This window comes from Chinchilla lanigera, unplaced genomic scaffold (assembly GCF_000276665.1).
Source record: "Chinchilla lanigera isolate Chin_1 unplaced genomic scaffold, ChiLan1.0 scaffold00012, whole genome shotgun sequence".
NCBI lineage: Eukaryota > Metazoa > Chordata > Mammalia > Rodentia > Chinchillidae > Chinchilla > Chinchilla lanigera.
In genome coordinates, this window is record NW_004955413.1 from 29,402,729 (window position 1) to 29,429,812 (window position 27,084).

A 27,084-nucleotide genomic window follows, 5' to 3' on the forward strand; every position below is an offset into this window, starting at 1 on the left:
TCTCTCTCTCTCTCTCTCCTTTCTTTCTTTCTTCCGGCACTGGAAATTGAACCCAGAGCCTTCACACTGAGCTACAGTCCCCAGCCCTTTTTATTTGTTATTTTGAGACAGGATCTTGCGAAGTAGCTGAGGTACCCGCACTGGGCTGGAACTCACGATCCTCCTGCCTCAGCTTCCCAGAATGCTGGGATGACAGGTGTGCACCACCCTTCCTGGCTCAAATGAACCGTTTTAAAGTGCACAATCCAGTGGGCTTTTGTCCAGTTACAGCATGGCCTACTGCGTCTGTTAGGTTCCAGAGCGTGTTTGTCACCCTAGTCGGAAACCCTGTACCTATGGCAGCTACTTCTCTGCTTTCCCCTCCCCCAGTCCTGCCTCCCCCACCAGCCTGCCTGGGCTTGCTTGTTTTGCACACTTTCGGTCAGTGAGAACGTGCTGGGGGAATGGCCCTGCCGGGTGGATCCCTTACCCCTGCTTGTCCTAGTGGGGCTCCTTGGTGGAACACATGGACACGCCATGTGCATGTATGAGGCCTCGTGTATCTGGCTTCTTTCTGTCCGTGTCATAGCAGGTGGCTGAGGGACAGTCCACTGAGCACACAGGGCATCCCGCTGGTCTGTGCCCGCTTATGCCCATGGGACTCTTTCCCTCTTGCGGCTCCTGTGGACAGCTCGGCTTGGTGCCTGCTCGCGCCTATGCTTGTTTGAGTTTTCAGTTTTCTTGGGCGCATACCCAGGACAGGAGTAGAGGTTTGCTTAGCTCACAGCTCTGGGGAGTCCGAGGGCCCTGTGCCAACACCTGCTGGGTCCTTGCGCTGCGCCGTGACATGCGCCAGTGCCAGAGCAAATGCATCTGGGGGAGCTGCTTCTGGGACAGAGCCACTCCCACCATACCCTGGATCCGTTCGTTCATGCTGATCCCCTCCGAGTACCGGGCATACACTGGGGGGCTGTTTTTAGCACATGAATCTGGGGCCCAGTTCTGGCCATAGCCCTGGACACGTGGTGACTTACACTGAGATCCTGAGGACTCCCCAGACCCCAAAGCCATACGAGCCCGGATGCGCTCCTGGCGTGGTGACGCTGGAGCATCCACATGGCTCCCCCAGGCCATGGTGGATTTCAAGGGGGCCGTGGGGGCCCAGCTCCGTCTCGGTGCCGGGATGCCCTCACTGCCTCCTCTTCCCTAAGCTCCTCCGTCCTGCTGTGACCTCCCAGGGCCTCCTGCGTAGAGCTTGACCCTCACCACAGGCCCCAGGGCTCAGGAGGGACCACAAACTTGGTAGCTTGATACAACAGGAAGTCACTGTTTCACAGCCCTGTAGGCCCGAGCTCACAATCGAGACGTGGGCAATGCCATGGTCCCACCAAAGGCTGGAGGAAAAGGTCCTTCAGCCTCCGCCAGCGCCTGAAGCTCCTGGCACCCTCGGGTTGTGGCCACATCTTCACCCCCTTCCCTCCCAGCAGGGTCCCCAGTTTCTTCCCTTTCTCCTGTCCTCCTGGGCTTCGCCGCCTGCCAGCCACAGTGCCAGCATCTGTCAAGGCGGCCTGGGTAAGGATTTGCCAGTTTGCAGTATGGCCCCGGGAGAGTCACTCTCTGGGTCTCAGTTTCCACTCCTGGCCACGCGGGCAGAACTGAGCTCCTAGGTCTCCTTTTTCTCCCTCAGGGCTACATCTGGGGGGCGCAAACGGTGGGTGCCCCAAGTCTGGGTGTGTGGTGGGTGCAGGGCGGAGGTGGGCATGGAGGGGGCTCGCGGCAGAGCCTGGTGACTGTTCACAGAGGACCCAGGAGGGCTGCGCCTTTCTCGAGAGCACTCTGAGCTCCTCTAACAGCCGTGCCTTCCGCAGAGCCGCAGAGACCCCTGGAGGAAGCAGCCGCGGGGGGTGCAGCGAGAAGACCCCCACTGGTGGCCATGGCCGACAGGGACCCCATGCTGAGCACGAGTCACTCGTTCTACGACGTGGCCAGGCATGGCATCCTGCAGGTGGCAGGTAGGTCCCGCTGCACGGTCCCTGAGTGTGTGTGGGGCGGGGGGCAGGGGGCTGTGCCCCAGGATGAAAATGTGTAGTGGGAGCAGGGTACCTGCCGGTGTCCTGAGAGAGCAAGGATGTGCTTCTTGCCATATTGCCAGGCACTCTAGAAACCTAGGGTGGCAGGAGCCCTACTTAAAGGGGCTGCTGTGCTGAAGAAGGGCCCTGTGTGCGGTTTCACATCCAGGGCAGCGCATGTCTGCAAAGCTTGGGAGACCGGCCAGCCCACACCCGCACTCACAGGTCCTGTCTATCAGAGAAGGGACTGCAGCGCTTTAATGTAGCCTGGGGATCACAGCCCTCTGCTGCTGTTTCCTGCAGGCAGTGGCCTTATCCCAGTCCAGGCTTGTCACCATTGGCTGCCTCCTCCGAGGAGCTGGTGTCCTGTAGAGGTGGTGGACACAAGGGGGCGCAGTTCTCCATTGCTGAAGCTCCCAGGAGCAGGCAGAGTCAGTATACCCCAGGCTCAGGGGAGGAGCCAGAGGACAGGGTTGTCTACAAAACCCTTAGGGAGAAATGGAGGTGGGGGACACAGATCCGCAGTCCAGGTGCCAACAGAAGGGAGGCGGGAGAGAGCTTGTTTTGTAAGACATTAAAAGTGTGTTAAACATGCTAATGTTCATTTAAATATTTGAACAGATATTTTAAGATACTCTGTTTCAGGTTTCTAATATGTAAATATCTACAGCTATAATCCACGTGTTTTTAAGTTTCCCTGAGGGTCTTGATAGTAGCCACTGTGAAAGAGAGAGCACAGAGGGCAAGAACTCAGTGGCAGCCATCTTTGTACCTGACCTCAGGCTGAGGTACAAAGATGGCTGCCATTGCATTCTTGGCCTCAGGCTGAGGTCAGGTCTAGACTGTCCAATCAAAAATCTGCTTGAGATCTCGTGAGAAGAACTGAAGATAACGTTCTCTGATTGGTTCTGTTTTTCTGTGCATTTCCTGGATTTCCTGTTATTGACAGGTCACGCCCACTTACTCAGCCAGTTTTTCCACCCCCTAATCTCCTGCCTAATTTCTCCCTGAGAGACATAAGTCCCCACCATTCTTTTTGGGCTGCTGAGGGTGTGATGGTCTCCATCTTCGTGTAGCTACTTCCTGCTAAAAGGAGCTGTGGAACTACCTACTGCAGAGTATGTTCTCTCTAACTACCTTGGGGTGTTGTGCTCCCTGGCTGAGCTGAAGAAACAAAAACCTCCCGTCTGGCTTTGCCAAAATAGGTTACCACATTCTGTTTTTTATTTTTTTATTTTAAAGAGTAAAAGACGGATAACAGTAATAGGGGGATTTACCAAATTACAGATAAAGTGGTAGGACATTAAAAATGTTGTTATTTTACCTACTGGTATCTTCAAGATAGTTTCTCAGGAAAACAGACAAATAATAGTGAGTTACAGACAAAAATGGTAGGAAATTATCAATTGTTGTTGTACTATACTTTGGTTTCTTCAAAGTGGTTTCTAGGGAAAATAAATTGATACATGAGTGATCAATTAATAATCATTGACTATTCTCAATGGTTGTTGTTGGAAACACCTAGTAATAAACATACATCCATTTATGAAATAGCATAGGAACAATACAAACATTACAGAGTTGTGGACAGATTGGTAGGAAATTATTAATGGCTGCTGTAATACATGTTGGTATCTTCAAAGTGGTTTCTCAGGTAAACAAAGATATGCAAGAAAGATCTAACAAGTAGTTACAGCCTAAGGGTTGTGAAAAAGCAGATTACCTCCTCACCAGTGACTCCTTTCACTGAGGTGTGACAGCTAGAAGGAAGGCCAGGATTAAAAAGAAGGACCTTGTCCAGCAATAGGCTATTTACTTTTTCCTCTATAGTCATGATTACCCAGGGCTCCTCCATGGAGATGACGGTCTGGCCAGAGGGAGAAGCAGAGTATGCCCTGGGCCCCTTTATTCCTGTTGGACCAGCTGGTGGGAGGGGTCTGAGCTCTGGGGCCTTCACTTCAGAGGGCAGATCAACCTCTAGTGGTCACCTTTACAGTCAGGGCATGGTCCAGGGGGCTTCTTAGGGCAGTTCCTCTTGAGGTGGCCTGGCTTTTGACAGTGGTAGCAGATGAATATAGTCGACGAGTTTTTCTTGGGGCCCGGAGAATCAGACTTAGGGTCTGTTTCTCTTGGTGCTGAAGCAAAGGCAGCTGGTTTTCTCGGTCTCTTTGTTTTTTTTTTGTTGTTGTTGTTGTTGTTTTTGTTTTTGTTTTTTTTCCGGTACTGGGAACTGAACTCATGACCTTGCGCTTGCCAGGCAGGTGCTGTGCCGCTGAGCTAAATCTCTCGCCCCTTCTTGGTCTCTTTGTTTTCTCTCCTTGGCCTCCTCCTTGTCACAGCTGTAAAATACTGAAGAGGTAATTCTTACTAACATCTCAAGTGAACTATCTGGAGTAAAAGCCATTTTTTGTATCTTTTTTCTACTATCTGGGGCTGACTGAGTAATAAACTTATCTTTAAGAACAGTTTGTCCCTCTACTGAACTGGGATCCAGGGAAGTATGCTTTATCAATGCCTCTTGTCTAAGAAAGCAGAGGGGTGTTCTCTCCAGACTCCCAGCACACTGGGACCTGGCAACAACTTACTGTCCTCTCCCCAACCATCAACACAGGCGGCAGGAACATGAGGATGAAGTCCTCGACCCGCTAGTCAGTCTCGGCACCATCAGGTGCAAAGTGTCCCAGGCAGGCAACCTAGACACGTACCTTCTCCATAAAGGCGGTTCTTCAGAATCTGAGTATTGGAAATCCATTAAGTCTCGGTGCAGACCTCTCCGGAGCTCCACTTGCTCCTCCAGCGCAGCCTCTGAGTCGTCAGACGTAGTCTGTACTCTCTTGTTCTCCGAGTCCTTGTTCATCAGCTGCTCCTCCGCTGACTCTGGACCTTTCTGGCTCTCAAGGGCAGGGCCAAGAGCGATCCGCCGTGTGGCATGTTTCCCAGGGGTTTGTCCATGTGGGGATGGTTCGCGCATGTCTCCCGGCAGGCATCCGGGGCTGGCGCGGGGCGGGCCGATTGTGGCTTCTCTGTGGCATGGTAGTTCTTGACTGAGCCCCCCAGCCACAAGGGGGCCTCCCGGGCGCCCGCACGTGTGTGTGGCTGGGGGCTGGGGGCTGGGGGCCGGGCCCGGTTACCACATTCTGGGGTACTGAGAAGTCCTTCTAGAGATGCTTTTTAGGTTCTTGTCCCCCTGAACAAAGAGTTAGTCAAGACAAGTGCAAAAGATAGCATGATTTTACAGTTATTAAAGGTAGGAAACGAAACATGATCTACAGAGCGAGAGTGAATTTTTTTTTGAGAGTGAATTTTTATTTATTTATTTATTTATTTATTTTTGCTTTTTAGACAGGATCTTGCTGTGTTGCCAAGGCTGGCCTTGAAATCAAAGCAGTCCTCCTGCCTCAGCCTCCTGAGTGCTGAATTACATGTGCGGCAGCATGCCTGGCTGAATTATTACTTTTATCAGTCCGTGTTTGCAGTACATTATGATTATATTCCTTGCCGGGAATTGGCACCTGGACACAACACTCTTGGTCCTTTGTTCGTCTCCTTCCACTCCCCTCCCCCTCTGTTCCCTCCAGCCAGTTTCCCTTCCCCTTTCCTAAAGGGCTATTTCTAATTTTTCGGTTCTCTTTCTTTAATCCCTTTTCCCTTACTTCCTCCCTCCCTTCCTCTGTCGGTTGTTCCCCTTCCCATTTGAAAAAGATCTCCCTACTTCCTATTATCTTCCTGTGTCTTTTATTTTGCTCTGTATGTTTTGGGTTTCTCAGAGAAGAGAAAAACCATGCACCATTTCAGCTTGTGAGTCTGATTTGTTTCCCTTCGTGTTCTGGTCTCAAGGTGCATCCCTAACCCTAGAGACCCGAGTTCACCCCTCCTTATGGGCAGAGTAGGACTCCATTGTGTGTAAGAACCACACGTTCTGTATCTGCTTATCTGCTGATGGACGTGGAGGCTGCTTCCAAGATGTAGCTACTATGAGTTGTGGTGCTATAAACGTTGGTGTGTACAGATCATTGTGAGATGATGACTTCAGCTCTTTCAGGAAGATCCCTAAAAGGGGAATGGCTGGGAAGGGAATGGAATTTTTAGGTTGAGTTTTGGGGTGTCTTGTTTTGTTTTTGTTTGTTTTGTCTTCCTGAGACAGGGTTTCACTGTGAAGTTCAGGCGGGCCCTGAGCTCATGTTGTAGCCCAGGCTGGCCTTAAACTTGCAGCAATCCTCCTGCCTCAGCCTCCCGAGTGCTGGGATTACCACCACGCCTCACCTAGTTTCAGTTTCTTGAGGAATCCCCACGCTGATTTTCAGAGTGGTTGTATTGGTTTATATTCCCACCAACAAAGGACAGGGAAGGTTTCCTTTTTTTCCCTGTGCCCTCGACAGCCTTTGTTATTATTTGATTTCTTGATGACGGCCATTCTGTCTGGAGTGAGATGGAATCTCGGTGTTGTCTTAACTTGCGTTTCTCTAACCTCCAGCGATGCTGACCATTTTTTCATGCACTTATTGGCCATCTCATACCTGGGATTTTGAAGTCTGATTGTTTCCTGGGCGGCGACAGATGGCACAACACTTTCTCATCACTGGACGAGTGGAAGCATGACCAGGGTCCAAAGGAGCCTGGGAGAGGGAAGAAGGCTGCACTTGGAAATGAAATTCCTCTGGAGTCTAGACAGCAGCCTGGCTTCCCGCCTCCTGCAGGAATGCGATGTGTGTCATAAATAACAAGCAATTCCCTGGATGGACGGCGGCGGGGTGGGGGGTGACGCTGGCGAGCTCTCGCCCATGTTGCCTGAGTGTGTGTGCTTGTGGGTGGGTACGTGTGTGCACACAGGTGTAAACGCAGTTCTTTGTTTTCAGAGTCTGGGGTGGGACCTCTGCTGTCATTTCAAGGACTGATGTAAATACTGTACAGTGGGAAAGTCTCGTCCCTTTCTAGGACGGAACCCTTGTTTGCTCCAGGGTCCCGCTAAGCTGCCTGTCATCATGACTGCTGGACACACCGTGCACACCAGGCTGGGCTGGATGGGTTGCTGGGAGGAGCAGAGAGGGGTGGGAGGCCAGGCGGGGTCAGAGGAGGCCCAAGGACAGGAGACGAAGTGGCACCCAGCAGCCTGGAGGATCCTGGGGCAGAAGGATCTGGACTGCAGGGGTGAGGACAGAGGAGGGCCGGGCGCAAGGCCCAGTGAGCAGCTAGGGACATTGAGGAGGCTGCTGCTAATGGTGGCAGTGCCGTGGGACCCAGGACCCTGCATCTGGGAGACTCCCTGGGTGACCACTTCGTGGTCCCTGGCTGGTGGGCAGGAAGGGGCCCCCATCCAAGTATCTCTGTCCCTTGGGGCCACCAGATAAAGTGCCATGAATCAAAGAACTGAAAACAGCAAATGTAGGAGCCGGGTATGAGGGCACACATCTGTAATCCCAGCACCAGAGCGGCCGAGGCCAGGGGATCACCATGAGTTCGAGGCCAGCCTGAACTACATAGTGAGACCTTGTCTCAGAACACAAAAATAGCACATATGGACTGTCTTGCAGGTCTGGGGCCGGAAGTCTGGACCAGAGGTGTGTGTGGGGGGGCTCCTGCAGGCTCTGGGGAGGACACACCCTGGCCTTGGTGTCCCTTGGTGGCTGTGTCACCCCGACCTCCCCCTCCCCCTGGACCACCGTCCCTCCTGTGTCCCCGCCTGTCACACAGCGTTAGTCTCTGAGATTGGCATGCATCCCATGTTAACTAACAGGCCTGCTGCGACCCTCTTTCCAAATAAGGCTGCATTCTGAGGCTTCAGGCTGAGGACAGGCTTGTGTCCTGGGGGAAGAAGCCCTGCCCAGCCGAGGCACCAGGTGGAGGTGGGCGGCACTGCCCCCTTTGCCCTGAGAGCCACCTGGCCACATGCGCTGGGTCCACCTGTGGCCATACCTGGTCTCCACAAGGACGTGCTGCCCCACAGAGCCTGCCTCCGTGCAAATGTCCTACAGCTACGGTGTGCAGTAGGCTGCACGCCGTCGTCCGGGGTGACTGAGCCCCTGCAGTCGGCCCCTCCCTGCAGTCTCTTTGCTGGTGGACCAGTAGGGCAGCGGCAGCCTGCACAGCTGTGGGGAGGACAGGCGGGCTTGGCGAGCAGGGGTGGAGCTGGGAAGGAGGGCGAGCATGCAGGTGGCTGAGCGGCCGGGGCAGCCGTCCCATCACCGAGAAAGGACAGAAGGTCCCTGTGGCCAGGGCCCAGGCGAGGGCAGCGCCTCTGTCTGTGGAGCCCTATGGTGCCCACCTCCTGGCTGTGCTGCTTCTGTCCTTGTGTGCTTACCTGTCATACAGGAGCGGTGCCAGGCATGGTGACACGGCCGGGGTCCCAGCACTCTGCGAAGCTGGCAGGAGGACCACAAGTTCTAGCCCAACCTGGGCAACTTAGTGACTTCGCAAGGCCTTGCCTCAAAGCAAAGAGTGAACGAGGGGGAGGGCTGGGCCTCTGTGTGGTGGTCCCCGGCTTCAGACCCTGGTGCAGAAGGCGAAGAAGAGGAGAAGGAGGAGGAGGAAGAAGAAGGAGAAGAGAAAGGACAGGAAAGAGAAGAAAGGGAGAGAGGAGGGGAAGTGGAAGGAGGAGAGAAGGAGCCGCCGCCCTCCTCAACGGTGTCCTTCGCCAGGGAGGCTGGGCGGGCCACAGGTTGGGGTGCAGCACAGCAGGTGGGGTCCCGGCAGCTGGCCACCCCAGGCGTCCGTTGTTTGTCTCACTCAGCGCCTCCCCCGTGTCAGCCCCGAGCCTGGGCCCTCCCCCGTGTGGCTGTCCTGCAGGGGGGCTCGCTGTGGCTACCTCCTGTGATGGGCCGGGACGTCTGGGAGGGCCCCAGCCCCCTCGCCTCCTCTGGGCCAGTGTCCAGGGAGGGTGGGCTTCAGGGACTTTACTATGCGGGGAGGAGGAGGCAGGGCAGCCAGACCTTAGCAGTTTTTTTTTGGTACTGGGAATCGAACTCAGGTCCTTGTGTTTGCCCGGCAGACACTGTGCTGCTGAGCTACCTTCCCGGCCTAGACTCTAGCTCTTGAGGTCAGATTGTCTAGAGTCAAGTCCCAGGTCCCCTCAGTTGAGGTGTGGCCTGGCTCGGGTGACCTCACTCCGGTGGTGGCGGGCCTCAGTTTTCCATCTATGAAATGGGCGACGTCTATCACACAGGTCGATTGTGACAATTAACTCTGATAATATGAGGGGCTAGGGATTTAGCTCAGCAGCACAAGCGCCTGCCTGGCAAGTGTAAGGTTGTGAGTTTGATTCCCAAAAAAACAAAAAAACAACTCTGATAATATGAAGGATGTTTTTTCTCCCCCCACAACCCCACAGGGCCTTTGCATTGAATTATATCCCCAGCCCTTTTTCTTTTTTATTTTGTGACAGGGTCTCCCTAAGTTGTCCAGGCTGGGCTCCAACTTGGGATGCTCCTGCCTCAGCCTTCCTCGGTTCTAGGATTATACCACGCCTTGCTGTTGGTGTCCCTCTCAGGCCTCCTGGGTGCATAGGGGTTGTGGGGGCGGCAGAGGCTCAGTGCTGTGTATCTCCTGCAGGGGAAGACCGCTATGGGAGACGCGTGGTCACCTTCAGCTGCTGCCGGATGCCACCCTCCCACGAACTCAACCACCAGCGCCTGTTGGAGTGAGTCCCACCCCGGCCCCGGCCCGTGTGCCTGTATCACCGACCCCACAGCATCCCCTGCCTGGGTTTCCTTTCCTGACATTGAGAGTTGAGTTGCTCCGGTCCTCAGAGCTCCTGTGGCCGTCACCAGTGCCAGGGGTACAGTGCGGAGCGGGTTGGTCTCCTTTCCGCAGCGGGTGCCCTCCCTCGGCAGCTGGGGACAGTCCTGCCCACGTCCTGGGCAGGGAGGCCAGTCCTCCAAACCTGGTAGCCGCAGACCCCGCCATGCTGTTGCCTTGAGGCCTCCCTGGGACGCCTGTGGAGCCATGCAAGGGTCCTATGGCTGCCATACCCAAGGACACAGCGGGCAGCTGGCCACTTAGAACTACGTTGCCTAGGGCTCCAGGGCAGGGTCCTTTCTCCTGTCTCCCTCTCTGTGTCCATGTCCGCTCCCCATCGTCCCTGACTGTCCTGTCCTCTCTTCTCAGCCACAGGACCCGTGCCTCTCCTGCAGTCACCTGTTCCAGGCCCAGTTTCCCCCAGGCCAGCTCACAGGGCTCTGGGTGGAGCAGATGGGATCCTGGGGGTCATTGTCCGTGGGTGTTTGTTGGGTGCCCTGTGGCTTGGGGGACCCTAGGGCCAGGAGATGACCCTGAGACAGGCTGGCGGGATGTGGCGATGGCCACAGGGGGTCCCGCACCTTCTGCACAGCCAGCGTCACCCAGGGGAGCTCGGGCTCCCGCATCTGGCATGGTGGGGGGCTGGCGAGGGGATGGCGGGGCTTCTGTGGCCACCGGTTGGCTTAATGTCCCCACCCAGGCCTGCTCCAGTCCGCATGACAGAGCCTCCCGCCTGGGCCTCAGGACCTGACAGGGCCCTGCAACCCCGGTGCTCTGCAGCCCAGCCCTGAGTTGCCGTGGGACCTTGGCCCCTGCTCCGCAGACCTCCGGGGTCTCGCTGAGAGGCCAGCAGGTCTGGGAGGCCTGCTGAGTGCTGTCTGCGCAGCCCCCGGCCCTGCTGCGGTCCTGTCCCCTCCCCAGGGCCTCTTCCTGTGCAGCTCGGGGCCATTTGGTGCGCAGGGTCCAAGCCGGAACAGCGTCCTCTCCTAAAGCACTCGAGCACGGCCCGCGGGACGGGCGCTGTGAATACCCGGGGGATGAAGTCATGAAGGTCACGCAGAGGTCCTGGCTGCGCAGAGCCAGCTCCCTCACTTGCCCACAAGCTCCCAGATGTTGGGGGCAGGGCACCCAGTCCAGCGCCCCCTGACTGCGACCTCAGACACAGCGGCCCCAGCAGAGCCCCTCAGAGGACGAGCCCAGGGCTCACCTGTCCACCGAGGCTGGTCCCCTTCCTGCGCCCAGCCCTGCCCGCCCCACCCCCAGCCTCTCCGTCTCCCAGCCCTGTGCTCAACACAGTGGGAATTGGGGGCCAAAGCTGCTATGTAGATTGAAAATGTGTCCCCAGGCGGGAACACACATCTGTCAGGCTGCCTGATGCCCCAGCAGGACCCAGCCTTCTCCAGCCTGGTGGCTTTAGGTCCACTGTCCTGGGCTCCGCCGTGGGCCTCAGGCCCTAGGAGGCTGCCTGGTCTCCAACTTCCTCCTCCTCCTGCTTCTCCTCCTCCTCTTCCTCCACCTCCTCCTGTTCCTTGCTGCTGGCCCTGCTGCTGTCGGAGGTGGCCACCCAGCCCCTTTTGACACAAGTGGCCTCATGAGGAAGGTGCCAGGAGTCAGCAAAGCAGGCAGCCCCTCTGCCCCGGTTGCCAGCCAGGAAGCGGGGACGGAGCAGCTCCGGCTGAGGCTTGGAGTTTGCTCCCACTGGCCCTGGCATCCCTGGCTGACCATGTGAGGACACGAGGCTCCAACACACAACTCTGGTGCCCACCTTTCAAGCCAGCTGGCTGTGGGCCAGCAGAACCGGGGTCTGGGCATCTCCGGGTGGACAGAAGCAGGCGGGCTCCCAGAGGTCATCCTGGTGGATAGCTTTGGACTGGAGGTTCCTGGAGTTGCCGGGTGCAGGCGTTGGATCAGCTCCTTTAGAGACGCCTGCAAGCGCCACCACACGGAGGGGAAGGGGCTGCGGGTGCAGGTGGGGAGCAGGCGGCCCAGGGCTCAAGTCTCTGCCCTTCTTGCTAACGCATCCCTTCCATGCGGACCTGTCCGTACTCCTCCAGCTCCCAGTGTGTCTGCAAATCCTGTTCTTCCCAGACTGGGGCTGCGTCACTGTCCCCTCAGGATCCCGTCTTTGCGTCTGTCTTGTAAAGACGCGGGCGGCTGCGTTAGTCTCTGGCCAGTCCCGGACCGGCTCCTTCTCCCGAGAGCCTCAGTGTAATGATGTCCGCAGAGGATTTTCTACAAGCACGGCCCCTCCCCAGGGCCCAGGGACCTGGTGTGAGTGTCTGGGGGGGTCACACTTCACCTGCCACATCCTCAGAGGAGCTGTGCGACCCTAGGCAGGGGACTGAATGCCTCTGAGCTTCAGGTCTGTCCAGCAAACTGTGAGCAGCTCAGTCCCTGGTGAGCAGAGTCCGCAGGTGGCCCTGCATGTGACCGTGCATGGCTCTGGCCGGGTGACACGGCTGCCGTCACGGGGAGGGCTCTCGGTGGGACGCAGTGGTTCTCTGTGCACAGGTACCTGAAGTTCACGCTGGACCAGCACGTGGAGCACGACTACACCATCGTCTACTTCCACTACGGCCTCAACAGCCGCAACAAGCCCTCCCTGAGCTGGCTGCAGAGCGCCTACAAGGAGTTCGACAGGAAGTGCGTGCCCGGGGCGGTGGGACTCCAGCTCGTGGCTGCATGGGGTGGGGGTGGCCGGCACGGGAGCCTTCGTGTGGGCAGCAGAAGCCACTGGGGTTCTGGGCAATGGTTTGCGAACAGGGGCAAAGGGAAAGGTCACAGCACCAGCTTGGTGGCCGTCCCAGCCCAGCATGGCAGCCCTTCAGACAAGGAGATGTGAGGTGGTGACTTCCAGGCAGTGGTCATTTGAACTGGGCCGGAGGGGACCAGGCAGGGGTGGGAGGAAGGTCCAGACTTCAGTGGGTCTTCAGTGGGTGCCCGAGAGGGAGTGAGTTCCCCACCTCCAGAGGCATGCAAGTGGAGTGCCTAATCCAATAAGATGGGATTCGTGCGGAGAGCTTTCCTGGCTGCTCTCCTGCGCTGTGCGCTCTTGGCTTCTCACACCCCGGTGTCCTGACCCCTCCAGGAGTGCTCATCCTGCCCTGGGTGGCACCTGGCAGAGACCACAGCCTCCAAGGGTAGATGTGGTGCCCGCCATGCTATGGGCTCCCGGACAGGCCAAAAGTCCTTGCCCCCATCCCTGCAGCAAGAGCCCCTTAGGAGAGGCTCACCAGATTTCCCAGCAGCGGGGGCTGGGAGACTCCTTGAAGCTCCATCTTTGGCATGGCTATTATTGCAGTGGTTGCCGGACAGTGGCAGGCAGAGTGGTGGCGTCCACTGAGGCAGGGCTTCTATGCGTCCTCTCTGTGTGGGGCCCTGTCCCTGCCCACCCCGGGGCTGCCTTACTTCCGGCTCCGTGCCCTGGGTTCCTCTGTTTCTCTGGTCCCTGCTCAGCAATCAGCCCTTTCTCCGAGGACCCTGGTTCCTCCTAGTGAGGGCTTCCTCCTGGAGACCGTCTCAGGACGGAGGAGGGCGCAGGCGTGTGCGCCTGTGTGTGTGAGCTCCCTGCGGCCCTGGCCCTGGGCCCACCGTCCCTGCCCTGCTCCCGCCCACACCGCAGCTGTCTAACTGCCCCACCACCGTGATCCTCTGTCCCCCACTCAGGCTCTGATGTCCTGCCCAGGCTATGGCACCCTTCTCACCACCCCCTGGCTCTGTCCCTGTGTCCACCCCGCCACCTCCGCTCTTGACGCCCCCCTCACCCGCTCTGGGCTCTGGCACCTCCCGCCTGCCCTGTGTCACGTCCCCGACCTGATCCAACCGGGTGCGTTGGGGCAGCTAGGTGGTAGATATGCAGAATGTGAGCCTCACGCTGCCAAGGTGACGTCCCTGGATGCAGAGTCAGGAAGAGCCGCATTGAGGCCACCTTTACACAGGTCCCGCCCCACAGGTCAGTGGGTCAAAAGAATCTCACGAACATCTAAGTGTGTAAAGTGTGAGCGATCGATGAGTCTGGACAACCACGACCTTTATTCTCACATATTTCCTATGAATAACAGCAGTTTTCACCACCAGCCTCTGTAATCACTGACATTCTGACAGCGGGGCTTGGGGTGGTAAGCGCTGGCCCCAGCGTCACCCTGGCTGGCCCTTTACCAGGCACACCTTACCAGGCATCCTTGTCCCCAGAGGCTGGGCCAGCCCCACACCACAAATCACCCTGCTGTAACGTGACCCTCTCAGGCTCCTGCATGCCGCTGCCCCTGTCCCCACCCCACCTGGGCGCCTGCCTTCCTTGCTTCGTCTGCCAGTCTTGTACTGAAGTGTACAGAGGTGGGACAGAGCGGGGAGGCGGGCAAGCTGAGAAGCCCCGTGTCCTCCGGGCCACCCAAGGCCCCTCGTGTAGTGCAGCTCGCCGGCCTTTGCCTGTGTACACAACACAGCGAGCTTCCTACTGCCCTGGGTGTCTCCGGCAGGAGGGTCTGCGCAGCCTCCGTTGTGCCCGCCGTTGTGCCATGCTCCGCGTCCCTCCCCAGCAGGGAGCTGCTGCAGACTGGCAGTGGCTGTGGCTAACTGATTTTTCCCGCTTTTGAGCCCCTTCTTTTTTTGTTCCTGGAAGTTGAACCCAGGACCTTCACACTGAGCTCCATCCCCAGCTCTCTTAAAATGTTTATTTCGAGACAGGGTCTTGCTAAGTTGCCAAGTTGCCCAGGCTGGGTTTGCACTTGTGACCATCCTGCCTCAGCCTCCCAGAGTGCTAGAATTACAGGCCTATTACCACCCCCACCAGCTACCCCTCCTATTGGTTGGTTTGTTTGGCATCTTTTCCTGGATCTTACTGAGACCCAGGCAGCTTGGGGTTCCCTCCACAGGTACAAGAAGAACCTGAAGGCCCTGTACGTGGTGCACCCCACCAGCTTCATCAAGGTCCTGTGGAACCTCTTCCGGCCCCTCATCAGGTATGTGTCTCTGTAAGGGCCCTCAGGGTGGGTCATGCTCTGCCATCTACGGGGTGTCTGTGGAGGGGGTCGCCCTGCCCACCTCCAGGGGACTGCGCTGAGTCCCAGGATGGCCAGCGCATGTGCCCTGACCCTCTGAGGGCCATAGACAGGAGCTCCTGATGCACCTGCAGGGCTTGCACTGGTGTTTTCAGCCTTCTGTGATGAGAACGCCACATTCTGCAGCTTGGTTGGGGTCCCCTGAGCATCCCCAAGATCAGTGGTTCGCTAGAAGGACTCGGAACGTGGACTGTGCTTTTCCTCGATGTTGGCCTGTCACGGAGCAGAGACAGGGCACAGCGCGGCCGAGCAGGCAGGCAGAGCCCCGGCCCCGAGGGATCGCAGTGGACGCTCCCTGCTGTGACTGGGGCCCAGTGGACACTGCTCCCTAGGGTGGTGCCGAACCTCAGCACCCAGCTACTTCCTCGAAGCCAGTCCTGCAGGCCTGGGGCCCCGCAGCTGACCTCAGTGACCGTTTCTGTCCCCGCTGGGATCGGACAGCGACGGCTCAGGGTGAAGGCAGATATTCCGCAAGGTCAGGGCAGCCGGCCTGGGAGCCGGCCAGGGCCGGGCCCTGTGTTTTAGCAGCACACATTGCCACAAACTGCACAGGGCCAAGTGGCGGGCGTGAGCAATGGGCGACCTGGGTGTGGGGCCGTGCCCAGGCCTACAGACGAGGGTCCTGCCTGGTGGCGCAGCCCTGGACGGGCTCAGTCCAGGATGACCCAAGTGTGCACAAGGGATGTTGGGACACTAGGGTGAGGTGGCGGCCTCTGTGAGGTGCATCCATCACTTTCCCATCTCTGGGACGAAGTACGTGACACAAGCCACGTAATGGAGGCAGGGAGTTTATTTGGCTCGTGGTTCAGAGTTCAGGCCATGGATGTGTGTCCCTTCAGCGGTCTCCTTTTTTGGACACTCGTGGCCCTTGCAGGCCTCTGCTGCTTCCCTGTGTGCCGTTTAGTTGTATCACCTCCTAAATCCCACTATTGGTGGCTCAGAGACCTGTGGCTCCTGACTCCGTGGCCTCTGAAACCCTAAGCCACCTTGGGAGGTGGTTGCTTCACCCTGCGTACAGGTGAGGACCAGGCAGAGCTCACAGTGCCGGAGCCGCATCCACACTCGTCCTCTGGCCTGACTCCCAGAAGTGGCCCAGACCCCGGGAGCAGGGACAGCTCTGGCCGTCCAGCACCTGCACCGCCACCTGCTGGCCCCTTCCCAAGGACTGAGCTGCGGTGTCCCACCTGTCCCTGTGTCTGCCACTGTTCCAGCCCTCGGCGTTTCCATCAAGACTTGTCCTCGGGGTCTGCAGCCCTTCCTCATGGTTTGGCCAGCAGGGTGACGCCCCAGCAACGTCCACACCAAGTCCCGGAGCATGCGCCTGTGTCACCTTTCACGGCAGCAGGGACTTTGCAGATAGGGCTAAGTTAAGGACTTAAGCTGGGAAATTACCGGGGTTCCTTGGCTGGGCCCGAGGGGCTGAGGACAGAGGAGGAGGTGGACGAGGCTCAGAGCCACAACGCCACTGACTTGCAAGATGGAGCCAGGCGACCTCACTCCAGGGACACCTCCAGAAGCTGGAAGGACAGAAAGATGGGCCCTGCCTTAAGAGCCCCCCAGGGACCAGCCCTGTCACATCCTGCTCATCCCGCTGAGACCGTGCGGGCTTCTGCGCCTCAGGACTGCAGGCGAGTGAGTGGGTGTTGTGGGGCCGTGCGGTTTGCGAGAATTTGTATCAGCAGCCACCGGAGCCTGGCACGGCGGTCTTGCTGATCGTACCAGAGCTTACCTTTTCTGTCTCGCCAGATGCTCACGTCCTGTGTGCCCACACGCGCACGTGCCTGCTCACACAAATGTGTGCACACATGTGCCACCTGCACACACGCCTCTGCACACACAAGCTCTCGTGCAACCTCACCAGTGGCTTCTGGCCAGCATCACGACCCTGTCGGCACGTCCCCACCGCCGCCTGCATTTCCCAGGGATGTGAGCCTCCCCGATACACGGACCCCGGCAGGATGCCCAGGACCGCTGCCGAGGATGCTGAGGAAGCCGCGATCTGGTCTGGCGCTGAGCTGCTTCTCAGAGGTGTAGGCAGCTTTCTGTGCAAGCCGACAACTTTCCTTATTCAGAGAAGAGGAGCTTGATGCTCAGAGCGGTTAAGCAGCTTTTCCTGGGCCACACAGCAAGGCCTCTGGCTGGAGTGCCACTTCCAGCCCGTGTGGTTCACCCCTCATCCCCACCCAGGCCAGGCATGAGCTGATGCCAGGAGAGGACCCGGGAATTGGGCAGCGGCCCTGAGGCTCCGCTACCTGCTGGCTGTGTGTGGTTGGACAGCCTGCTGGCCCCAGTGAGCCACTGGGTCCCTGTCTGAACTGGAGGAATGGATGCATGTGGAAGTTCTTGGAGTCCTGCACATAGGGAGCCTCCAGGTCCTGCCTGGACCCCTGGGCTCACACATCTGAAGTGAGGCCTGGCGCCTACAGGGCCAAGCAAGTCGCGGTGATTCTGCCATGGCGTGTGCTGGGGTCCCGAGATGAGCTGGTCCTGGCTTTCTGTGGGGTACAAAGGGCAGGGAGCAGCGTCCTGCCTGTCATGCCACAGGAGCCTGGCACCTAGCAGACGCCCGGCAAGTGGTCTGCAGGGCACTGTGTGCAGGAGGCCTGTGTCTGGATAGTGCTGCAGGGCAGCCAGGCCCCGTGGCCTCGGTGGACCCTCTGGTCCACCATGAAGGCTGTCAGCAGCCCGTCCCCACCCAACAGAGCCTCTGGGGTCCTTCCAGCAGAGACCAGCTGTCTCCACGCACTGCATACTCAAGCACAGGGGACAAGTCACTCCTGCCAGACTGTGTCCTCTGGGTGCCGGGCACCCTGTATTTCTGACCTTCAGCCCAGGTTCCTGGCCTCCTACCCAGCAGCAGCCTTGAATGCCCTCCAAAGTCAGCCCCAGCAGGTGGCTAGCGGCCTGGACACCCAGGTCTGCTTCCCCGTGGCCACTAGGGGGCGCCAGTGCACGGGACTTGGCGTCCCCGGGGGTCTGAGCACAGACCGGGTTGGGGATCCCCTAGAAGCCCGCTCAGGATATGACCCATCGCCGGGGCCCGCGCTGAGCTGAGCATTTGAATTTTTCTCACCCATTTATCCTACCTCACGGTGTCCGTTTTGGGGGCCTGTGTTTTGCGGTGGTAAATTGGATTGTTTCAATTTCGCAGCATATACAACATTTAAAATAGGGCAGTACTTATTTCAACACTAGCAAATTATCTGACAGGGACAAAACGCCTTTGGTTTTGCTGAGTGCGTAGCTGTCCTTTTCCGGCAGCCCTGCGGTTCCCTCCCCACACCCCTAGTTGTGCAACTTCAGTGCACCGGGTCAGGGAATAGCACTGCTCTAAAAATCAATAGATGAGAGCGAGTTTTGCAGTGGAGGGGACCGCACAGCCCTCCTACCGGTAACTGTCGCGGGGGAGGGGGTTTCGTTCGTGAACCTGCTCGCTTTGTCTCTCTGCGCCCCCAGGAGGGGCAGCCCGGGGCATCCAGACCTCGGGAGGTGGGTGAGCCGCTGTGGGCCGGGTCTGAGGCACAGGCTAGAGTCGCTGATGCGGCCAAGCTCGCCCGCCCTTCTGGCTTCCTGGGGTCACCAGGGACAGACGTGGACAGGGACGTGCGGAGGAGGACAGTCATAGCGAGCCACCCCTCCCTGCACCCGCCGGGGGGTCGCCCTCCGTCCTTGTCCCGCTCCCTGCTAATCCCCCGCCCTCCCGGCTACAGCTCTTTATTTGTATGCAGATGCGCGCGTCTCCCGCCAGCCGAGCACCAGCAGCCCCCGACGTGCGCTGCTTCTTTATGTTCTGCTTTTAAGGCTCGTCAGCGTTCGCGTTTTCCTAACGTGAAAAACGCCTGCCTGGCTCGGTCAACGCCCCCAGCCCCCGTCTCTCCGCTGCCCCCTAATCCTCCTCCTGCTTCTGCTTCCTCAGCCACAAGTTCGGGAAAAAGGTCACCTACTTCAGCTATCTGAGCGAGCTCCGAGAGCATCTCCAGTGCGAGCAGCTGCCCATCCCCCCGGAGGTGCTGCGGTGAGTGTCCCCGACCCACGAGTGTGCCAGTGTCCCCGACCCCCGAGTGTCCCCAGCCCCATCTGGCTGAGGCTTCACCTCGCACCCTGTACTGGGCTGGATTTACTCCGGACTCCCTGGTCTCCTGAAGACTGCGCTGTCACAGAGGCGAAGTGCTGACGCGGGGACAGGGATGGCGGGGACACGTGCGGGGCGGATGTTTTCCTTGTGGCAGAACTGATTGAAAACACCAGGCGTAGCCCGGCAGCCGCTGCTCACTGGCTCTGTGTTTGCTGTTTCCACTTCTGAGCAGGAAATCAGGGGAATTTGGTGGGCGGGGAGCTCACACGCTGTGTGCAGTGAGGTGTTCCCAGGCGCCCCTGTTGCAGGTGTCCCGGAAAACAACCCTTCCCCATCTCCAGCTCTTTGCTGGAAGCTTAATTTGGAGTCCAGCTGAACAGGCATGGCCCTGGCCACACAGCCTGGGCGGGGTGGGCCAAGTTCCGGGGGTCTCTTGCTCCCCACCTGGGCCCCCTTTGCCCCCTGCCTCCCTGCTCAGAGCCAGCAGGGCCCTCACCACCATGTGTGAAGGAGGTGGAGCCCCTCTGGACGCCATGCGACGTGAGGACACGGAAGTGTGTGGGGAGTGTGGTCCCCGTCCTCAGCACGCTCCCAGGCTAGCAGGGGCCACAAGTCAGTGACCACAGAGCCGCAGGAGGCACTGGACACAGCTGGGGAGGGGCCCGGTGCTGGAGAGGAAATCCTGGAAGACTTCCAGGAAGAGGGGAGTGTTGAAGTGCATTTCAAAGGGACAACTGGCCAGGTTGAGGGGCAGGGAAGGCGGTTTCCATGGAAGTGGGGAGTGGGACCCAGCAGAGCGTCTTGGGCAGGGGAGGGGTCCTCGAGGATGGGAACTAGACCCCGAGGCCCTGGGGGTAGCAAGGTGATCCATGGCCCCCCGTGGGCTTTGATGAAACCCCACCTAGGACGCACGGCAGTAACTAGGAGCCAAGTGTTTTGGGAACTTCTTGGTGAGAACGATCAGACCTGGTGACCGAGCCACTCCCGCGTCCCCTTGCCTGCGAAAGTGATGATGCGGGACAGGCCGGGGCCTGTGGTGACGGCGAGGGCACAGGTCCTGCGGGTCAGCAGGGCTGAGGTCAGGAGGGACTGGGCGCAGGCATTAGGGTCACAAATCCGACCAGTGGTGGGGGCTTTGAGCCGGTACTCACCCCGCACCCCAGTAGTGCAGGAGACCCCAGCGAAGGGGAGGACAGGGGTCACTGTTGGGGTCAGGGCTGTGTCCCAGCTCCAAGTAGAAGCAGGGGTGGGGACCCAGCCAAACTTCAGTTTCCCCTCCTGCCCCATTTACCCTGATTGGGCCGCACTTCCTGATGCTGCATGGCCCCAGGCAGTGGGGCATTTCGCGGGTGTGTGTGTGTGCATGTGTGTGACTGCACACATGTGTACGAGACAGATTGCCCCCTCCCCAGGATGAGACACACAGGTATTGTTGCTGTCCGGAGGAGCAATCACCCTGTGGTACCTGCAGTTGCTCCGGTGGTCCTGGGTGTCCCCGACAAGGTGTGACTCTGCCTCTGTCATGTCACAGATATGATGAGAAGCTCCGAAGCCTGCAGGAGGGTAGGCCGCCGCCTCCCACCAAGACACCGCCACCACGGCCGCCCCTGCCCACGCAGCAGTTTGGTGTCAGCCTGCAATAGTAAGTGAGCCAGGTGGCCACACCTGTCCCTGCTTGTGTCCCAGACACTTCCTGGACCTTGGTCCTCAGGAGCCCAGTTTAACATGCAGGAAAAACTAACCCTGACCCTAACCCTAAGGCTAACGCCTAACCCTAACCCGCATCCCTAACTCCTAACCCTAACCCTAACCCTAACCCGTATCCCTAACTCCTAACCCTAACCCTAACCCTAACTCCTAACCCTAACCCTGACCCTAACCCTAACCCTAACCCACTGAGGCCAAAGGCTCAGACCCAGCTGTAGGCAGAGGTCGGGTCTCCGCCCTCCAGGCCTGTCAGTCCCTTGTGCGTCCTCCTGCTGTGTCAGGGGCAGGGGGACCCATCTGGGCTCACTGTGTGTGCACTGTCAGAGCTTGCTGACGCTGACTTGTCAGGAGACGCAGGGCTTGTGTTGTCACTGTTCCGGTGCTCCTCCTCTAGGGCCACGTGCTCCTCTGCAAAACCAGTTCACTAAACAAACACAGCTGGGGAGGAGGCGGTGGCCACACCTGTAATCCCAGCACTCGGGATTAGACAGGAGGCTGAGGCAGGAGGATCGCAAGTTCCAGCCCAGCCCGGGCTACCCAGGGACTTAGTGAGAGCCTGTGTCAAAATTAAAAAGTCAAGATGGCCAGGGATGTAGCTCGGTGGGAAGGCCCTGGGCTTGATCCTTAGCACTGCCAAAAGTAAAATAAAACCTAGCTGGGGGTGAAGCTCAGTGTTGAGAAGCTGCTTCGTGTGCAGCAGCCCCGGGGTTCCGTGCCCAGCATGGAAAAATAAACTAAAACAAAACCAGTTCGTTATCTCTTTCGGGAAGGATGGGAAGCTTCGGGTAACAGTTGGAACACATTCTGCACGCGCCACTTCGAGCGAGAGTGTGTGTGATCGCCTCTTTAAATTAATATTTTATGCCATTTCATTGCCAACGACTATAATAAAATGGCAATAAACATATTAAATAAAGCACCCGATATGTAATTTGTTTGGACTCTGAATGAATGAAAGTCATTAAAATTCATAACCAAGCCCTATTCACAAATGTTAATTTGCTGAGCGAAGTTCAAAAGCGCCTGACGGAACGCCGTCGCCTTGGAGCGAGAAAACGGCCTCAGTTCGGGATGGAGATTTGAGGGGTCTCACCTGCTGCCCATCCCCAGGGGGAGCCTCTCCCCTGGGGCAGCTGTGGGGCCCCTCAAAGCAGACAGGCCCTCCTTAGCGTGGGGGAGTGACACCCGAGCCCCGGTACTTTGCAGCTTCGGGAAGAGTCGCTGGTCACTTACGTCTTGTCCCTGGTTCTTTCTCTGTAACTGGAGGTGAAGCCCTGTCCTTCTCCCTTTTGGGGTCCCAGGACCAACCGCAGCCCATGCAGATAGCATGAGCCAGTCCTGCACCTGCCTGCTCCATCTCCTTCCCCAGCCTCCTCCTGGAAGCCTTCTGCTGGCTGCACGCAGCCTGGGTGTGCTGCTCCTGGGATGCTTGGGTCTCGCTCACACACACACACACACACACTCACACACACGCACACATGCACACACGCGCGCGCGCGCACGCACACTCGGCCTCATCACAACCGGGAAGCACAGGGCAGCATCCAGTGACCGCAGAAGGACCAGGCCCGGTCCCAGCCCAGGGCTATTCTTTCTCTTTTCCTGTCCAAGTGTCAGTTCTGTGGTTCTAGCGTACTCCAAACCTGTGCAGTCATCACCTCACCCGGCACATTTCATCACCCCGAAACCCAAATCTACTGGCAGCCCCTGATGAACCCCACTCTCCTCTGTGCCCCTGGCTCCGCCTACTCCAGGCCTTCTGTAACTGGAATCTCACACCCCTGGCCACGTCCAGCCTAATTCTCTTGCCTAGCATCGTATTTTCAAGGCGTACCCATGACGTGGCTGAACATCCCCTGCTGTGTGGACAGACCAGGCTCCATGCATCTATTTGTTCATCTATTAATGAACGTGCAGCTGGTTCCACTTTCTGATGATTATGGCCAGCGATGCTGTGAACACTCACGTACAAGATTTTGTGTGTCCCTGTTTCCTCTTTTCTTGGGTGTATTCCTAGGAGCAGGACTGCTACGCCCCATGGCTACTCTCTCTGTGTAACCATTGGAGGATCTGCCAAATTGCTTTCCATTTCCCATTCCCACCAATGGGAAACAAGTGAACTCATTTCCCCACGTCGTCACCAACACTTGTTATTTTTTCTCTTCTTTGTTCTGGGTATGGCAGCGGGGATGATGGTAGTTTATTGGTGTTTTGTGTTTCCCTCAGGGATAACAGTGTCAAGTATCTTTTCATGTGCTTGTGGTCATTATGTATCTAGATTCTTTACCCATTGTTTATCTGCGTTATCTGCCTGTTTGTTGTTAGTTGTAAACGGTGTTTTCTATAGTCTGGGCCCGATATCCTCATAAGATACAGTTTGCAGTGTTTTCTCCTGCTCTGTGGGTTGTGGTTGCGCTTTCTTGATGGGATCTGTTGGACCCAGGTCTCCGGTTTGAGTGAACCTCTGCACCTGTTGTAGGGCTCGGCTTCATTCCTTTGCAGGTTGCTCCAACACCATTTGCTGAGAAGGCTATCGTTTCTCCCACCGAATTGTTCTGGAACTCTCGTCAGAAACCGCTCCACAGCCGCACACCTGTAAGGGCTTTTGCCTTTCAATGTACCACAGCGGCACAGGGATTTTCCACAGCTGTGTGCTGGACAGAGCTCCTAGGGCCGATCAGGCCTACGCCTTCCGCTGTATTGTCAGATTTGCTTGCTAGTGTTTTGTGCTGTATTCCTAGGAGATACTTTCCTCGAGTTGTCTTGGCTTGTGACTTTTTTGTCTAGCTTAGGTAATCAGCCCTTCGTGGAAAGGACTGGAAATGTTCCTTCCTCTCCTAGTTTCTGGAAGAGCTTGTACAGGATCAGAGTTCACCTTTCTTCAAAGATGTAAGGGTCAGGGATATAGCTCAGCGGCACAGCGCCTGCCTGACAAGGGCGAGGTCCTGAGTTCGATTCCTGGTCCCAAAAACCAAATAATTTAGCAGCATTCACCAGTGAAACCATCTGATCTTTGGACTTTTCTTTATGGACAGTTCTTTCTTTGCTTGTTTTATCTATTCAGATTTTGCATTTCTTCCTGAGTTTCTGTAGTTTTTAAGTTTGTGTCTTCCCAGGAATTTATCCATTCGTTGTAGGTTTTCTAACTGGCTGGCCCAGTCATTCATAGTATTTACTTTACAGTCCTGTTAGTTTTTACGCATTTTTTTTTTTTTTTTGGTATCAGTACTTGAACTCAGGACCTTGTGCTTGCCAGGCAGGCGCTTGTGCCACTGAGCTATACCACCGGCCCAGTCCTATTATTTCTGTCATGTAACTAGTAAGGTCTCCTCTTTCATTCATGATTTTACTTTATTTTGTTTATTTATTTTGGTTTTTTGAGTCAGGGCCTTATTGTGTAACCCAGGCTGGCCCCCAACTCTTGGAGGTAATCCTCCTGCCTTAGCTTCCCAAGTGCTGGGGTTACAGGCCTGCGACACCACTTCAGGAGGACGCAAAAGCTTTGCCCCCCACTTGATGCTGCTCCTAGTACACAGGTTTCCCCTGTGTCTCGTGCCCAGTACTCAGTCCTGCAATTCCTGCTCTGCACAGTGGATTAAATGGGGCAGAGGAGGAGAGGGGACCCGCAGGCGCACTCACACCTTTGCACGCACTGCTTTCGTTCTGTGGAGGTGACAGGCTGGGAGGTGGGAAGGGGGAGGCGGCTGCTCAAGTTGTCCACTCAAGTGGAAAGCTGGCTTGGGGCGTTGCACCCCCACTTCTGTCTGTGAGGAGAACGGGATCCGCCGGTGACAGCTGCAGGCTGTCACTGGCGAGCAGGACCGTGGGGGGACGTGCATGTCTTGGGTCCCCTCCCCTGGGACCGTCCCTGGACGACCCCTGATGCGCCAGAACCGCCCCCCTATGCTGTGGCTGCAGTGTCCCCAGGCCCGCGTGTGAGGACTTGGGTTCCTGCGTGGCTGCGCTGGGTGCCACCCTCACCCGTGGATGAACGCTGTGCCCCTTGGCCCGGGACCCTTGCACCAGGACAGGTGGCCACAGAGCGAGCCCACCCAAGGCCAGGCCGTGGTGGCAAACCTTTTAGAGCTCCTAATGATACAACAGCCCGCTGTGGCATGCATGCCACGGGTTCGCCACCACTGCCCCAGGCTGTGCGTCTGCAGGTACGATGATCGTCTCTCCCAGCCTCCGTTCTGATTCTGACATCTGTGGACCTGGGGTGCGATGGTACCGCGAGTGGCTTCTTAGCTCACGCGCACACAGTAGGACGTCAGCCCGCCGAGCTCTCCGTGCTGTTGGCGTCCAGCTGCTGGCTCACCTGTCCCCGGGGTGGGGGGTGCTCATCCTGCCGTGCCGTGTACCACCCTGCAGGCCTCTCTCCGAGGAGAGACCCAGCCCGGGCTCCACTCTGCGGACGCGGTCACTCCATGTGTCCAGCTGTGGCCAGCTCTGGGAGGTGCATTCTTGGTGTACTGTCCCCCTCAGGGTGAGGACCTCAGTTTTCTGATCTGCCTGAGGAGGGCCCTAGGTGGTCCTGTGTCGGCTTTTATTCTTTTTTTTTTTTTTTTTTTTTTTTTTGTTTTTTTTTTTTTTGGTACCAGGAATCGAACTCACGACCTCAGGCTTGCCAGGCAGGAGCTGTGCCGATGAACTATATCCCCAGCCCCCGGCTTTTATCATTTTGTTTTTATGAGATGGGGTCTTGCTGTGGAGCCCAGGCTGGGCTGAAACTCACAGCAGTCTTCATGCCTCAGCCTCCCGAGTGCTAAGATCACAGGCAGGTGCCACTATGCCCAGAACTGGGTGCCCTTTCTCATGTGTGTTCCATGGGGCGCACAGGCCAGCCAACCTGACACCAGGCCAGGCAAGGCCTCCGTCTGGGACCTGCCACTGGGGGCCTAGGGGTCCTTGGCCATGCTGCTTAGACGCCCTGGACGAGGCGTGAGTCCTGTCTGCTCGCGTCCTGCTGTGGGTGTCACCCGGCCTGCCCAGGGTCAGCGTGCAGGAGGTAACATCGGCAGGGAGAGGCTCGCCTGTCAGCAGCTACCCCAACATTCTGCTCTGTGGGGCCCAGTCAGTCAGGCGTTGGGGCACAGGGCTCATTTGCCTCTCCTCACCCCCGAAGCCAGGCTGCTTCCTGGACCTCAGGCTGGTCTCTGTCAAGCATGCCTTTAACTGAGGTCTCTGCAGTCCTGCCACACAGCCAAGTCTTCTCATACTCCAGGGTTCCCCTGAGCATTTCCCTGTCTGGACCTTCCTTTTCTCTTGTCCTCTGGTAGGCTCCTACTTATCCCTCAAAACCCCACCCTGAAGTTGCCCACCAGGGAAGCCTTCCACACCTCACTTATCCTTGTTCCATCTGTAGGGGTGGCGTTCTGATGCAAGGGTGTCATTTTTGTTGTTTCGCTCTCTTTTGGCCACTTCTTGGGGACGGAGGCTGCGTCTTTCCCTGTGGACAGTTCCTCAGTGAGTGTGTTCATGAGCCTTGTGCTCATCCGGCCCGGTATAAGCTGCCACTTTCTTTTCTCTTCCTCCAGCCTCAAGGAAAAAAACCAAGGCGAGCTCATCCCCCCGGTGCTGAGGCTCACGGTGACGTACCTGCGAGAGAATGGTGCGGGCTGGGGCGCCCGTGCGGGGAGGTCCACATCCCGGCCATGGGGTGGAGGGGGGGACCAGGAGGCGTGGGCCACGGGCACGGCAGCCCACGGGTGGCCTCTGATGGGCTGTCTTTGAACCCTGGCTGCCAGGGCATGCAGAGACGCGGGGTTCTGCAGGCCCCAGGCCATGATGCACTGCCAGCTGCGAGGCGCTGGTTCTCCATTCCCTGGCGATGGTGTGTTGTGATCACAAAATGTTCTATGAGCGGGGCAGAGTGGTCCCAACACTCTGGGAGGCTGAGGCAGGAGGGTCACCAGTGGCCTGGTTTTAGCTGCGGGAGGAGATGAGGGGGCTGGGGGAGATATAAGGGGCCTGAGAAAAAGCAGGGGTGAGGAGATGGGGAGCCAGTGGTTGCCCCTGCCAGCCCCAAGGGCGCAGGGCTTCCTCCAGTGCTGGGTGCTGGCACCGAGATGGGGGCTCCCTTCCCACAGGGCTGCACACCGAGGGCCTGTTCCGGAGGTCGGCCAGTGCCCAGACCGTCCGCCAAGTGCAGCGGCTCCTGGACCAAGGTGAGTCTGCCCAGCCCTGCCAGAGCCCCCATCAGGCCCTGGGGAAACAGGGAGGGCAGCTGCCAGAGTGGCCAGGGATCCCCATCCTGCGGTCCAGAGTAGGGTCCTTTCCCCCCGGAGCCCTGGCCAGCTGGGCCAGGTGACCACACAAGGCTACTTTGCCTTTGCGCCTCCTCTGCTCACACGAGTGGACACAGGATGTACCTGACACTCTGAAAGAGCGGTGTTCACGTGTGGGGTCTTCACTGGGCAGCTCCCCTACCCCCTGCAGCTGGGAGAGGTGGCATCAGAGTTAA

General features: G+C 57.7%; 1 protein-coding gene across 4 annotated transcripts in view; it reads left to right on the forward strand.

Moving 5' to 3' along the window:
* Arhgap8 (Rho GTPase activating protein 8) overlaps nt 1-27,084 on the forward strand; it is a 48,506-nt gene that overhangs the window by 16,889 nt on the left and 4,533 nt on the right. For 2 of the 4 annotated variants that reach the window (XM_005379471.2, XM_005379469.2), the window contains exons 2-9: nt 1,848-1,991; nt 9,594-9,681; nt 12,291-12,422; nt 14,654-14,740; nt 18,756-18,854; nt 20,446-20,556; nt 26,159-26,232; nt 26,711-26,788. In XM_005379471.2, coding sequence (XP_005379528.1) covers nt 1,913-1,991; nt 9,594-9,681; nt 12,291-12,422; nt 14,654-14,740; nt 18,756-18,854; nt 20,446-20,556; nt 26,159-26,232; nt 26,711-26,788 — 748 coding nt within the window. In that variant the 5' untranslated portion in view covers nt 1,848-1,912. Of the gene's footprint in view, nt 1-1,463; nt 1,552-1,847; nt 1,992-9,593; nt 9,682-12,290; nt 12,423-14,653; nt 14,741-18,755; nt 18,855-20,445; nt 20,557-26,158; nt 26,233-26,710; nt 26,789-27,084 lie in introns of those variants that run through there. The other 2 variants (XM_013511542.1, XM_013511540.1) reach the window with 2 other exon arrangements.